This window comes from Chelon labrosus, assembly GCF_963514085.1.
Source record: "Chelon labrosus genome assembly, chromosome: 16".
Taxonomy (NCBI): Eukaryota; Metazoa; Chordata; class Actinopteri; order Mugiliformes; family Mugilidae; genus Chelon; species Chelon labrosus.
Window position 1 is genome coordinate 14561315 of NC_140349.1, and position 16355 is coordinate 14577669.

The window sequence follows — 16355 nt, forward strand, 5'->3', positions numbered from 1 at the left end:
TGACTCCTGACAAGGTTATGTGGCACTGGGCGCTGCCACATAACCTTGTGGAGGCCCACACAGGCTGTCTGAGCTCCTTTAAATGCTTCCTCATCATCACGTCACTTTCCAAAACAAACTGCACAGAAGAAGACGCGGCACAGTGGCATAAAATAGCTTTTGTCTATGTTATCAATAACAAGTGGCAGTATGAGGAGCTGTACACTGCTATCAGAGTGGACTCGACCAGAAACCGCTTCGCATGTGGGTCAGGGAGACAAGAAAAAAGTAGGGAGATAGTGGGGTTAATAGTGTTTGTGCACCACAGGTGTTGTTGTTTTGTACGTGTGCATCTTGGTCACAATGCCGCGTGTGTGAACGCGCCTCGGACTAGAGAAAATGAAGGCATTTTCTGACAGGGGTGTCACTTGATTGGAATGTAAATCCTGGGTGCAGAGACTTGCTGTTTTCAATCTCCCCCCACCCGAATTGTTTACCAGAGAGGGATTGAAAAGGGGCTGTGTGCTGAATGCCGCGCGAGCTGATGTTGGCTGACTGTGTTTACCCCGCGTTGGTGCAGATGTCTCAGAGGTAATATTATTTATTTAGCAGTGTATCGTTCAGAGCGCAGCCAAATATTTTTGTGGCATGGGCCTACCTCCTGAAGTGTTCCATGTTGGCTTCAATTTAAATAACTCTGAAATGGCATATTATGATTGCTGCAGTGATTGTAATGCAAATGAATCACTACTACTTATCTTTTTCTCTTCCGCTTGGTTAATATTGACTAATAGAATGTAAATCATCTCTCTTCTTGGTTTGAAGACTAAATTAAAGGTTAAACACTAGGGAAATGTACATAGTCACTCTCTCCGGTTGATACCACTCTCGTATCTATATGATAAATAGGAAGCTACAGCTTTGCTCCCCATAAGGAACAAGATTGGCATTATCCAGTGGTTACAAGCTCCCACATTAACATATCTCTTATAGAAACAACAGACCTTCTAGGTCACATTGGGTAGCAGGGATCTCCTGTAGGCTTCATTGGTCACCTATCTACTGGCAAACAGTGTCCACAACAGTGGTACAGTTGTTGACATTAGCTGCCCTCCTTCCATATTGCCTGTAGACTCAGGTTTGCAATGCTTTTCTGTTGGAATGGACTCCCGCACTACTATCATATGTCCAAACTAGCAACAGTAACAGGAAGTTGGGACTTGACGAAGGGAAGGACTCCTCTGGTTGGCGGCCTGCAGACCAATCCGACTGCCAGCAAAAAGGCATTAGGGTAGTCCTGGTGGGGTGCGCCTTCTGCAGCGATAGTTTCACCGCGTGGTCTTTTATTTCTGCATGCCACAAGCAATATCTCAAGAAAACAAACTCCTAATCTATTAAAAAGCGCATATATTATATATCATATAAGATATAAATGATGTGATTCCAATAAATGATAAAATACGCATTCCATGCTTGTGAACACTTTTGATTTTCTTTCTTGTCCTGCGGGCGTTCTTCTGCAGCTTCCCCACGGGATCAATATACAGCAGATGCTCCAGAAGTGAACACGTGTACACGTTGTTATCCAGGAACATGATGAAATTTTTATGTCATAAATTCATGAAGTCATTATCAGCTGAGCATGGAGCAGAGGAGCAAAATTGTTTGTTCTGAAATGCACATCTGGAGTGAACAGCCTCGATTACCATTTACGTCGAAACTGACTTATGACGGCCACCTGTCTGAACTCAGTGGTAGATAATGACTTATCATTCTTCTTCTTCTTTGTTTTTGTGCGTTCGTTGCACAAGCTACATATAATGTGTTCATTCACGAGCCTTTAATTGTGCTGCTGGGTGGATTTCGTTACCTGGGCTGCACCAGGCTGGCTGCTCCCTTCAGGTTCTGGTCTTCATGCTCAGCCGAGCTCACAGTTGCTGGCGATAGCTTCTCCTACTGTCCATAAGGAAAGGTAAACCTAAGTAAAAGTGAGAGCACCTAAATAACTAAATGCTGCATCTTGCACCCAGAGAAGCGAGCAGGACAGATCAGTCTGACATCTAACAGATTGCCGGGTATTAACAAGGATTTGCTGCGCTGCATATTTTTCTACGCCGGTGCACTCTGTGTCTGCAATCAGCAGTAGCAGATTGAGGGAGATAGTTATCCCTGTTCCTGCAGGGGTCTAAACTCCAACAGCAGCTTAGTTGGTCTAGCACTGCTACAGCATCAACGTCAAGTCTAGGAATTCATTCAGTTCACAGTGGGCGAGATGGAGACAGAGACCGAGGGCAGCATCGGGAGTGGGTGGGTCTTGTCACAGGTGTCTTGTCACTTTGTGTTATATTGGATGTTTGTGCGGGCGCCCCCGGGCTGAATGTCACAGCGCCAGGTTATGAGACTGACGTTTGTTTGATGATGACACGAGTTGAAACATAGTCAGTGTCATGCTCTGAGTCAAAAGAAAATAGAATTAGAGCAGGAGTGAAGTCAGAAAAGGAGTTCTCACTTATCCGTTCCAGTGCGTTTCTGGGCAAACCAACTACTGTTCATACGCAGGCCTTCATAATGAAGTGAATGGTGGTATGGCTGCATGCTCATAATCAATCACGGCACATTACATGTAGTCAAAGACTCAAGAGTGGACGACAAGGCCTCATAAAGTCGAGCTGTGATGAAGGATCGCCAATACAGATCAGACTCATTTATGAGATGGAGGTCCATTCACACACACACACACACACACACACACACACACACACACACACACACAAGGTCATAATGTCTTTTGATGTCCATTGCAAAGTGCAAGCTAGCCAAATGAGGAGAGACAAGGATTTTATGTGCAATACGAGGAGAGAAAACATTTGGAAGACGGGGCAAAGAGTTCCTTCTCCATTAATTATGATACACTTCTGCCAGTGAGGCACCCACAGTACCTGGACTCTTTCCAAGGACCCTGGGCTTTTAGAAGAGGTTCTGCGTGCCATCACTCCCACGGGAGACGACAGAGGGAGGGGGTCTTTGTGAGAGACTTGATGATAAGAGCTTCTAAAGAGAGACTGGAAATGAGAGAGCGAAGGAGAGAGGGGAAGAGGAAGCTCAGCATTAAAGAGGAGAAGTTAGAGATGGTAGGAGAGGGGAGAAGAGATTGGCAGCTGAGAGAGATAAAGCCAGACAAGGAGAAAGGGGAAAGGAAGGAAAAGAGAATGGTAAAACAGAGATAGGGCCTGGCGAGGAAGGAAAGGCAGCAGGCTTAGATAAGTAGTGAAGGGGACAAAGCCAGAGAGCCAAAGTCTCCACTCTCGGCGAGAGAGTGGCTGAGGATGATTTATTAAAACTGAGCGATGCAGCACTCCAGAGACAGCTGCCACTTTTTTATACGGAGTTTCAGACAGGGATGAGCCTCACTGACACATCAGTCAATAGAAACAAAAAAAAAACTTTGCCCGAGCGCTCTCCAACAAAGTTCTGAGCAGTGTTTGATTATCCGGCTATGGAGGTCTCTGAGGTCGCGGATGCTCAAAGACATTCAATTACTCCTCAAAATATCAGTCTGGTGCAGTGTTATTACATCAAAAAGAATGAGGCTTTTGATCGCCAGTCCCTGCCGCTTTTCTTTTTTTATTTTACGTTCCCCCCGTTTTTATCAAGGTTTTCAATTCAAGTCCGTTTACCCACTGCAGAGCAAACACAGGCAAAAACCTCAGAGTAAGCAGGGATACTCTTCCAGACATTGTGAAAAGGAATAAACAGTTCGAGAGGAAGAATGAGTACAAGACATTTTCACTCCTTGCAGCGTCAGCAGGACACAAAACAACCATTACCAGCATTGCAATGAGCCCTCTGCGGTTGCGTGCTATGGATTTTTCCAACGAAATAAAAACACCACACGTGAACTATTGAGAATTACAAGCAGGTGGGTCATGTGAGGTTGAACTCTATCAATAGCAGCACTCGAGTTCAAAGCAAGTCCTTACAAAGCTTTGGCTGCACGAATATGCTTGTGGCGTGGTTATTGACGGGATTAGAACACATTCCAAATGTGCGCCAGTTTAGTTGTGGTTTGGGGAAGTCAAGACATGCTGAGAGATATGCAACCTCGCATGATGCACCTTCATCCCCCGTGCCAGTGTGACAGGGATATGGTCTCATCAGATTTAAAGTTGGTTCTCATTAACCATTTGCATAGTTGTATAAACCTTGAGCACGCATTGTGCAGCTGTATGCGTGCTCACACTGGGGGATGCCCTTGACAGGTTCATTGAGCTGATGGAGCCATTCAGATCACAGATTTCCTGTAAACCCACTGAGCTATGTCGCAGGAACAGGCAGTCAGACGTTTTGCAATGCCCCTAGAAGCACTTCTAAGCTGCCGGAGTGTGACTTTGAAAATGCAAACACCAGCGTGCGGCTGAGCCTAAACCGGGGCCGATCATCTGTATTTGGGGGGAAATTTGCTTGTGGTTTTAATGATTTCACGTCTCCGCTGTGTTGACACCTGAGGTGAAATCAATTCGGCGCTCCCTTTAGTTATGAGGAGCGGATTAAAAACCGCAACACATTTCTCTTTGAAAATAAATAGACTTGAATTCCATTTCCCCGACTCGAGCAAGTTATCCAAAGTAAATGAAAAATGTGTCAATTGCGTGGCGTATCTGCGGAGGAATCCTTTCAAGAAACAGGATCGGAGGGAAATGTTCCTTTTTCACCTGCCGTGATAGATTGAGAGACCACTGTTTCTCCCCATGACACCTCCCATGAGTACCACTGTTCCAGCTCGAGGACTCGTGGCGTGCACGGCAGGGAGGGGTGTCTCCGTGGGTGGGGTGCGTATGAAGACGGAGACAGACAGGGAGAGCAAGTGCTCCCGGGCAGCCGAGGTGGAGATATAAAACCAGACACATGGGAAGTTATCACTCACAGACAGGCAGGCACAGTCAGGAAGGAAAAAAGAAGAAATATTTGAGATCAAAACAAGGCTAGTGTGTGTTTATTTGAGAGAAACGAGCAAAAGTTCGTTAAAACCCGAGAAACATAAATGAAGACAGGGAGTAGAGACGAGGAGTAAAAAAAAAGGTGACAAATGTGCAAGAGAGCCAGCAAGCGGGAGCCAGGCCAGAGGAGACACAGAGGACAGAGGGAGCGATTCGAGCCTCAAAAGATGAGAAATGAATCTCCAGTTGACAGCAGATAGGGGTCAGAAATGATAAGTGTCCCCTTCTCTATCCTCGGTGGGAGTATAGTCCAGCGCTGAGTTATCAGCTGCCAGTCCCCTGCTCAGATCCTGCAGACACAAGGTGACCTTCTCTGATCAGCCGGTCGGTGGCAGGGAGCTGCAGACTGCTGACAGTGACAGGTGTTCGCTTTCAGCTCCCGGCTCCCACCGGCGCACTGTCATTATGGTTTATTCATACACTCTGAATTCACACACAAAACTTTAAAGGGTAAGGAGGTCCCCTGCAGGGCAGACATAAATCAAAAAAGCATTCCCGGCTTGGAAGAAGGGCTGCAGTGGAAATCCAATGAGGGAAATCACACCAGTTGCGGCGGGGGAACATGTAAATGTTGACATCCCGTCAGATTCACTCAAAAGTGATGGGAGGCTAATTATGAGGGCGTTCCTTAAAGGGGTAGTTTGCAGAGGAGTTTTATGAGGTGCTTATTCATAGTCAGTGTGTTGCTTACATTCAGCGGTGGTTGGTTCGGCCCCAGTTTGGAGAAAAAGACAGGAGTACCAGCAAGGATAACAAGCATTTAAGTGAAACAGATGAGCAGAAAAACAGAAATTAGCCACCTAAAATGCTCTTTAATGTGTGCTATATTTGGAATATTATCATCTTGCTGTCAACTGAAGCTGCTAAATTGGTCTTTTTAAAGCCACCACACTCAAAAGTAGTCATTTTACCTTTCACAGCACAAAACGTATGCTGCTCATACGCTGTCTGCGAAGAAGTATCTCACACAACCCCACTTCAAAGAAGCCAAACTGTTCCTTTAAAAGAAACGGGGCTTTAATGTGGGTTAAGACAAAGACAGAGGTGATGGATTGCCGCATTTCCTGACTTTCTGGGATAATGTGTTTTCAAGCGAGTCTGGCGTTTCCAGTGAAAGACGTAAACGACTGTAATATATCAGTGAAATGTGAGTTTAATGCGCTCAGGTTCCAAAAGATCTGGAGGGTGAAATACTTTTCTTTTCTTTTAATTCACCATCAGGACACAGTTTGTTTTTTTTCCATTACGTTATGCTATCAGCACATTTTAGTTTATCACAGTACATTCAGCCTTGCGAAAAAAAGAAAAGAAAAAAGGTCTGAGACTCATCCTGACAGAAATGAATTATGTGTCACTAAAAAAAAAACTGTAAGATATTTTCGGGAACTTCTAAAGGCTGAACTTGATAAGGAGCTGCAGTGTGATGTCTGCCACAACCGGAGCGGAAAGGAAGATATTAAAAATCCTCCGTCATGTGCCAGTGGTTGCACATCGCTCGTCTGGGGGGCAGGACTTCGGTGCTGCGGCCTCGGATGGTGCCCATTATTTGCCACTGGTCGGGTGAGGACGCTTTTATGAGGCGGGCGGCCGCGAGAGCACCGCTGCCCGGGCCGGCTCTGAACAACCGTATTGTCCTGTGGCTTTTGATTTATGTGAAGGGTGGCCGAGGAACAATTCCAGCAGTGTTATCGCAAGCAAACAGAGGGAAACGAGGGGCCCTCGAGCTCAGCAGGGGCCTCATCAGTGGGTCCCTGGCTCCTATACGGCCGGACTGACGTGCCTGGTGTCTGATGTGGGCCACGGTTCTGTTTACCTACACGTGCTTGTGCGCCTGTGCTCACAGCTGGGATGGAGGGAATTGTGTTTCTGTGTTTACTCCGTGATTGAAAATCTCTCTTCCACTGCACTAAAGCGCTGATTGGTTCGACCTTGCCCACAGAATCTGCTTGTTTTACCAACTACCGCGGAAAAAGAAATTCCATCATGCTGCAGTTTGCATCTAAACCTTGTAAATATTTTGAGTTCAACTAAGGCTCATTTGCCTGACTCTGTGCAACGGCAACTATCGTGGTTATTTAAAGTCTGGGCGTGCACCTTTATCTTTTCCCTGTAATGATTTTCTGCCTTGCTTCTAATTACAAATATTACTCCACGTCCCTACAAATGAGGCTGATACAGTGCAGAGCTCCATCTTTCAGGAAACCAGTCCGATTGTTTGCTACCAGTATGGTGTCCCAAGGGAGAAGCCATCACCAGCTGTCACATTCAGTTGAGGAGGAACCAATTAAAGCAATTTGACAGTCGCAATCGTTTCTGAGCAGATTCAAAGGAGCAAGACGTGGCATTTTGCCCGGCGCTCAGAACTTCGGGGGCCGCTTTCGGCAGAGCAGCTTCGTTTGCATGCCGCCCTCCTCTCCTCCGCTTTCTCTCTCGACCTTTTCTGGCCCTCTCTCGGTCTCCTTCGTGCGCCGCGATCCCCTCCAATTGTGAATCTGAAGTGAAACAAACAAGTTAGACGCTCACTGGGCTGAATGTGATGCGTTGCCTGGGCGACGGAGGGACAGGCCCGAGGAGCCTGGTGCTGGATGAGAGATTGGAGAAAAATGAGGAGGTGGTTATATGTGTGTGTGTGTCTTTTAGACACTCCCATTGGGCCCCCCTGGCTGGCGAGGACGGACTGCTGAGTGGGCTGATTGGCACACTGACAACACCCCCGCCCACAACCTTCTTCCCCCCCGTCTCTCTCCTGCTCATCTCCCCTCTATTCTTCCTCCTCTCTCACTCCATAATGCTGATGATACGTTCGGCTCAGAGTCTACATCAGCTGCATAAACAAGTGGATGCAGCTTTGTCCTGCAACCTTGATACGGCCATCCAACAAACACAGTCCGACAAGAAGACGAGCGCACCCATACACACCAACACACACACATTCAGATTTGGCAGCCGTTTATAAGAAGGACACACTTGTCCTGAATTCTTCTCCGTACAAAATCAGCATGCAGGGAGAGCGCAGTTCAACACGCTGACCTTAACAACCATAATTCTCACTTCCGAGCAGGAAGAGCACATTGTTGCACAAAGTTGCACAAACTCAAGACTTTTTTTCTGACTGCTTTCAGAGCATCATGTCACAACAGGCCTTTTTCACAACAGATGTTTGACTTGTCATAGTAGGAGCACAAAATTAACAGTGGCTCCATGCACAATAAGGGGACCCTGACCTGAGCGGCCGCTTACGCCTGTGTTTTTTCTACTCAACAAAATGTCGTAAATGAAGATCACAAATGTTGCTCAGATTGCAGTTACAGGCACAACAAGAAAACCAAAAAAGACCAACAAAAATAAAAGATCACGAGCTGAAACTGCCCAGCAGGTTCTTCACGGAGAAATGCAACATCTAAAATGTTGCTTGCATGCTTCTGAGTATGACTCAACTTAGCCTGCAGTGTTTGCAATACTGCAGTGACTGGTGATAAAGTTTTATGAAGTGTTTACATTATTTATAAACTTCCTTTATATATGCCGGTACGCACAAAACATAGGACCATACCGCAATATGCATTTCTTTACCATTCCTGCAAAAAAAAAGGTAAGATGACCAAATCAAATTGCTACTTAAATAACCTGAAAACACATTTTGTTACCTGGGTGTTGAACTCACAGAATTTGAACGGCTTTAAAGGTGCCACGGATAGAATAGTTTGTAAGAAAGATGAAGTTTCTGCAGTGCGGACAGAACCGAAATGGTCAGAAAGTAGCCAGACACTGACACAGCAACCAACAACCGACCAGCAGGACAGGCTACAGCTTTGTGAGGACAATGCCTCAAGTCCTCAGAGTCCCCTGATGCCAGATGCCAGGAGAGGGGACGACACAAGCAATGTGGGTGGAACCAGGAGTATGACAAGACTGCAGGGGCCTTTGCTAGGCTAAAAACCAACTTCCATCCATCCTGCTCTCCAAAGGTCAATCTATAAAAGTTTCAACTATTGCACCCTGTACATCATTTACTTACTGTCCCTCACCATTACTGACAAGAGGTTAGAATCGTATACTGTTGAATTAAGGGTAGATTGGATCTTATAGTGCCTGGGGGGGCCAGGGCTGGGGCCACTTAGTTAGCACCCTCTCTTCAGCAGATATCTCTGCAACGCAATACGGAGACGTCATTGACGTTCTGACACAGTGTGAAAACTCTCAGTTCTTAACATTCTGCCTGCAAGACTCCTGAATCTTACAAGTTGCCCCTTCGAGCAACCTTTATTCTTTAGCGAAATACTGCAAAACTGTCTGCCACAAGCTCAGATTGATTGAGATATCTCTATCTCCCTCACATACCATAGATACACACACACAGCAACAACAGCAACAGCAGCAGCAGCGGTCTCTGGCTGGCAGGCAATCAAAGGAGGAGTGTCCTACATCTGACCGTTCAACACTCAGCAAATGCTTTGCACAACACTCCTTCAAAGGTGAAAAGGGGTTGGCTTGACAACAGAAACAGAGCAGAGTGCTTTTTTTTCCTTTTTACGCTATCCCTTATCTATTATGTCCTTCTGGCTATAAAGTTCAAATGCCCTGTTCTTGGTTGTTTGCCTGGAACCTTTTTCTTGACTTCCTCTCTCTCTCTCTCTCTCTCTCTCTCTCTCTCTCTCTCTCTCTCTCTCTCTCTCTCTGTCTCTCCGTGTCTCAGTCTAAACCATTCTTGTGTAAAGTCACTACTAAACGACTAAGACCTGCCAGGCTGTGAAGAATACAAGAGCTGTGGCCAACATGAGGCACACCTGATACTGGATATTTTCACACACAACGTGTCTCAACGAGTGACACCCGACAGCTCTGTGTAACAATAGGCCACTCACCCGTACTGTGACTGAGGTCATAAAAGAGGCCGAGCCTTCGCCATCAGAATCACTAATTGATAACCACATTCTGTCCTTACGGCTGAAGGGCATTGTGTCTTCTGCTCTACGGGGAGCTAATAAGCTGAGGGAGGGTGTGGGCCAGAATCCATCTCCATTAAATTAAAGGAGCCTGGTTCCATAAGGTGACCTCTATTCACCTACGATATATCGCGCAAACAGAGCGAATGAACATCAGACACAAAGGACATCCACCTAATGAAATCAGTGGCCCAAAAGTGAAGTCGGTTAAGATGTGAATAGAGCTGTAATTGAATCGAGTTGAAGAGAAGCAAAAGCCCACACACACACACACATTCCTCTCATCTCCAGGTGTAGCTCTTCAGAGAGGGTTTTGTCAATAAACTCAGCATGTCGGTGCTGTGCAGGAGTTTAAATGACTTGCTCAAACAAACTCTCATTCAGTAGTGGGGAACTGAAACCAGAATCTCCAGATACACTACACTGATGCGTCGGTGACACATGCCTTTTTCAGTTAAAGATATCAATCCCTCATCCAAACAGACCAGAGCCCCGGGAGCTATTATCTTCCAGCAACATAGCAGGGAATGTTTCTTTTTAGTGCTCATATCGTCAGAGGGAGACAGCGCCACAGGGGCATTTTAGGACGGAGAGTCAAATGAGGCCATAATTGGCTCCAGAGGGATTTAACCACCAGGCTGTTTTGCGGCCACCATCCCTTATCTATTTGTTCACCTCTCCAATTAGCTTGGATCAGATTTGCATTAAAGTGTTAACACGCCACTCCTCTGTGAAGTGTAATTACAATGGGTGTCTTCTCTGCAGTCACTAGATGGCGCACTTTACTTGAACTGCTTCTCCTGGTCCTGCAGCCAGTGGCACCGGGTCAAATCCTGACTGTTGCGGCTCTTCAAATCCGCTTGACTCATGTTCTTCATATGAGTCAAATGAGAGAGGTCTCAATCGTAAGCTTTGCAACTGCTGAGCTCAGTCCAAATGCAGATTATTCCTAAGAGACATTGGCTTAGGCAGCCAAGGGGGTTTATGACTCTTTATAAAAGGGACACAAGCACAGGGATTGCTCTGGGTTTCAGTAAAATTGCTTGTTTTTTTAATTCAGCTGCTATTTATTAAGTATGCCAATGCAAAATCAAATCAGTAAAATTATTCTAATCTGATCAAAACAGTTCACGTTAGATATGAACAGCAAACAGGGTGTTGTGTATCTGTACACTAAATAATAAAATTGAATACGGGAAAGGTTGGAACGCAAGACCTGTACAAGAGCCCTCCTTGTAGCTGTGAAAGCCCCAGATCCCTATCGTGGAAACGGGACCCTTTTCAGTTCCGGATGGGGGCGCATCACCCTCACAGAAAGAGGTGTCAATTGGTTTCAAGTGGGAGAAGCAAAGGAGGGGGGAAAGCAAAATGAAAGGCAGGGAGCAATAAAAGATACTGGCAAGTTACCAAGTGGTGCAGGTGTCTGCCTAACAACAGGCTGCACTAGCGCATTGCACACTCTAGGCAAGCGTGGTCCGGCCCGAGCAGGACCTAGTGACTATGAGAAAACAAACCAAGCCTATAATGGCAAACACACAGAGGGAAGGCTGTTTGCTCGTGTGTGTGTGTGTACGCGCCACATTGTCCATTCATACAGTGGACGAATAGATCCTTTCAGCATTCTTGGGAACATCAAGGCAGGATTTCAAGACGGTTTCCGACTTCAAATTTTATCCCTAGATCATGTAGCAGGATCAGACCAAACTCTATAAATCATTCATTCTCAAAGTGGTAAAAAAAAACCCACACACATTCTGACACACATCCACAAACAAGTCAACAGCCTTAAAACAAAGGCTTCATGTATCTGATGTATCACATAATCTACTCTTCTTCAATCCATAAAACGAGCTGTACATCTTGACCAAAACGACTCCTTTAAGGTGGGGCTGCAAAATTAAACTGTAGTTACGAATAGAAATTAATATATATGAAAGATATAGCAAGCAAACTTATAACAGTCTACTTAAATTTAGTTTGTTGCACAATTTGTAGCTGCAATTCACCTGTGACAAGAGGTCAACAAACAGTGATAACATTTACATACAGACTAAAGGTCGCTCAGTTTATGTTGTCATATTATCATAAACCTATAATGTGTTATTACGGGGCAGGGCATTTCTTTCTTTCTTTTTTCAATTAACAGTAACACCGACATGTTTTGAGGCCACATTGACATTAACATTAAAACATTTTCAAGTGGATTGCAATCAAAGTTTTTGTTGTTTTTTTTAATTAAAACTTCTCAAAACGTTCACTTTTGCTATTCGGCATGGAATGAGCCAAGTTTAAAATAGGTTACTGTAAACCTTTGAAGTAGTAATTACAGCAAGAGGCAAATAAGAGCTAACAGGCTACTAGCACAGACTGCCGCGTCAAACTAGCTGGCGTCGATGCAGATTTCACCGGAAGTAAGGCACACTTTATAAAAATAATTTATTCTTTTTGAGTACGGGGAAGTTCGTTTGAGGAAGAACAAAGAGGAAGCAATTATCTGGTATGTGTGGGGAATTAGTCACGAAATTTGTGGGAATAATGACCTGGCTGAACTCATTTTTTAAGATTACGACTGGTCAGATATAATTTTACATTATTATTATAAGTAAATAATATAGTGGTACAAGTGTATACATGCGTTTATTGCACGTGTTTTATTGTACACCGTGCCTGTTATTTTAATTTCTAAAGTGATTTTAACGTTGCTCCGTTGTTTTGCGTGTTCACGAGCGTGCTTTTATTATGAAAGGTCCAACCGGAACCTGTACACTTCCTGTGACTGCGCTGACATACAGGTCAGGATCCCCCAGTGTGGAGGAGAGGATGTGGGTATGCTGACATCTGCGAGCCAGCGGTTTCACTGGAAGACGACTGCAGGCTGACAGACGACGGCCTTAGCGATCTCGAACAAACTCCGAGACATGTAACTTGCCGAGAAGGTAAACTCCAACCGCGCCTTTTCTTTTCTTTCTCTGCAACTGTCATGTCTAGTCTGTACTTTTCCTGTTAACGCCGTCGACAGCTCAATTTAAGTTTCTGCCTTGGTTTCGTGTTTATTAGTCACTCAAGTCAACACGGTTGGACAGTTTGACAGAGAAGCTAATGCGGGATTACTTCAGAGAGGTTAAAATGGGAAAAAAAAAAAAAAAAAAAAAGGTTCACATTTTGCAGCAAATAGCCGCGGACGCGTTTGAAAGTTGAGATGATCCTTCCGCTAATCTGCATTTTTAATGCGACCTCAGTTGGAGAGATCAGCTGAAGCTTTCCCCCTCTCTCTGCTGACTGGAAGTCAAACTCTGATCCTAACACTGATTCGGTTTGACAGATCTGGAGACCTGTTGCTGGCTGCAGCTGTTTCACTCCTCGTGACATCCTCGCTTTCTTCAACCCTTTCACCTCTTTCCTCCCCGAACAGAAAGGTAACCACAAGGTAGAAGTTAGATCGATGTGGAGAGGAGGAGTGGGGTGTTACTTTTGCTTTCAGGTGGAGCATTTCAAAAAAAAAAAAAAGAGAAAAAAAGAAGACGAGCAGCATTTGTGTTTGGAGTTATTTGTCTCAGGGGCATTTTGGTGAGAAAGCCTTTCCTCCAGCTTTCATCATTCTAAAACACTTGCTGTCACTGTTTGTATACACCGAGTGTAATCAGGAGAGATGTGTTTATGCCCCTAAGAGGAGTCACCGATCTTGGCTTATTATGGGGCTTTTAAAAGTGAGAGGAGCTGCTTTTCCTTTGTCCTCTGTTGTTTGTGTAACCTGTTCCATCGCCGCCTCTTGCATCTATTTGTCTTGCTCTGGAAATGAGCCGTGCCCTGTCTGCTGTACTACATGCTGTTCATTCCAGGCTGGGAGAGCAGCTACATCACGCACCGCTTGCTTAACCTCAGAGTATCAAGTGACCCCCAACATCATCAAGCCTAATTTGTTTCCCGTGTAAATATAACATCAATTATTAACCCCATTTTTTTTTTAGCACTCTCTCCGGGTGAAGCAGAGATTGCAGCAAAAATGTGGCGCAGGATTAAAGCTGCTGCATCCTAACCCTCATTCCCCTCTCGCTCTCCTTCCAGACGCCCCCCCCCCCCAGTAAGGCTATCGGATTCAGAGAGAGTGGAAGGTGCGATGGGCGGCCGATAAAAGAGGGGTTTGTCTGCAGGCGTCTCCATTTTGAAACCTCAGGACTCCCGAGTCCTCTGGCCAGACTGGAGAGAAAAGGCTTCTCTGCTGCCTTGAAGGACCCTCAGTGGCCGTTTAATCAAATAGTTTTCTATTTGATTAAACGGCCTTTTCTCAGAGGCCGCATGAAACCAAATTGTTCTCTGAATTAGCAGATTTATTTTTTCTTTTTGTGGCAGGAGGAAATAACCATCACTGGACTATGATGTGAGGAAGGGAAAGCACATGATTTCGAGCGTGCGCTGCCCGCCGCGTGCGCGCATCCGCCGAGCCCGTCTGCCGTTGCTTGCCACAGCTGTAAACGGCACCCTGCTCTAATATTAATGCAACACAATTATGTGATTACATTCGGTTCGGTGTCAACACATCTTTGTGGTCCGCCTTTCACCGCAGCCTCACTTTAGATTGCTGGCACGTTGAGCGGATCTGCCAAACATAGATGTCTAAATTGCTGTCTTTGTGTGTCTTCTATCCACTAATCCTGTTTTTTTATGTTGTTGTTTTTTAAGCAAAACAAGGGATTTGTTCTCGTGCAAATATTCCACCCATGTTTTTGGGCAAGCTCTATTTTTGGCTGAGTGGACCATGGAAAAGAATAGAAATACCCGAAATGAGGAACTCAAGAAGACTGAATTCTTTACTAAGTCTACGTCTAAACACGAGGCATGCTTAGGCCTGACTGATCACAGTTTTTATTGATGTAAAGATGTCGCACAACACAAAACAGCACATTGATTATAAGCTGGGTAAACTGTAAAGCTTCAATCGGTCAAAATCTTTCAGAAGGTGTTTCAGATGCAGCTGAACCGTTATGTGTGTCGAACGGTTTCTTAGCAACGTTGCCAACGCGAAGAAGTGTGATTTTACAGATTATAAATGTCGCATAGTATGTAAAAGCTGTGCAAACATCGCCTCGGCGCAATCTGGGCACGACTTCTTCCTTATTTAAGGCTCACTCTAATGAATCGGGACTGAAACTGCGCCACTTTAATGGAGTTCAACCGGCTAACACACTGTCTGTCATTGGAGTGCATTGCGCACTCAATTTAATCTGCACATTGCCGTACTCTAAGCCATGATTTAGCCTCGCCCATCTCTGCAATTTGTTTTTAATGGGGGTCTTAATGCAGCACTGAGCATGTGATTATATTTATGATTCTGGTTTAATACTGCCGGTCTGGTCCATTGGAGCTGTATCCTCTTTATTGCGTGTACTGGAAATGTGAAGATGAATAGCTCTGCTTACTTGATTGCTGCTCATCCTCACAGAGAGGGCTTTGTTTAAAGACTTAAGTCATGTAAGTCTCGACCTGTCAGTTGAAGTTCCTGCTATGGTTAAATTAACCTGTGATCCCTTCTTTGTGGGATGTTGCTGATAGTGTAATCCTACTTTTGTGTAACTATTTGCCTTTTTTTCCCTTTCCTCCAGGGGCTCGTGTCCTGCAGGGCACCGTGAGGCTTAGCCAGTCACGCTGCCTCCTCGGCGCTATCCATCATGAGGGGGCGCTGCTCTCGTAAACTGGGCATGCTAGCCAAGGCTGGCTTCTTGCTGTGGGTGCTGTGGCTGGGCTACATTCTGCTGGAGCGCTCCTCTTTCCCCCCCTCGTCCTCCGACGAGGAAGACGACGAAGAGCAGGATATCCGTCGAGAGCGACAGGTGGAGATGGATCATGCTGGGGCCGACGGGGTGCTGGCGAGGCCCCTCTACGTTAAATCGCCTCCGGACAACAGTGCGCCGGGCGAGTGGGGTCGGGCGACGCACCTCAACCTCAGCCCGGAAGAAAAGAAACAGGAGCAGGAGGCTGTGGAGCGCTACGCCATCAATATCTACGTCAGTGACAAGATCTCCCTGCATCGGCACATCCAGGACAACAGAATGAGTGGGTGAGTAGAGCGAAAAACAGGAAAGACCTATTAGTCACTAACTGAGTAATGGGCTGTTACAGGCAGTCGACTAAAGGGATTTTTCAGCAAATCACTACCACTTGTTTATTGCTTTTCCTTTCAGGTTCTAGCCAAAACATAAATATATATATATCTGTATATATACTGCCTTGAATATTCCCTGGAGCTGCTGCCACGCTACAACAGTGACAGGGATAAATAATTTAATGGAGATTAATTTAAACTCTTTACTGAAATCAGTCCTCTGCTGACAGCTAGAAACAACCATGAAGGCTCTTGTGATGTATTGCAGGGCTTATTGAAGCCGGTGCAAGCAGCTCCGTGCCTGAATGGATTTAATCTATCCTGAGTTTTTGT

At 45.5% G+C, this 16355-nt stretch overlaps 1 protein-coding gene across 1 annotated transcript in view; it reads left to right on the forward strand.

Annotated features, from left to right (window-relative positions):
• Positions 1–12584: 12584 nt before the first annotated feature.
• The window catches only part of poc1bl (POC1 centriolar protein homolog B (Chlamydomonas), like), a 30995-nt gene continuing 27224 nt past the window's right edge, over positions 12585–16355 (forward strand). Inside the window, exons 1-2 of the mRNA XM_084562626.1 lie at positions 12585–12858; positions 15523–15977. Coding sequence (XP_084418752.1) covers positions 15589–15977 — 389 coding nt within the window. The 5' untranslated portion in view covers positions 12585–12858; positions 15523–15588. The remainder of the gene's footprint in view (positions 12859–15522; positions 15978–16355) is intronic.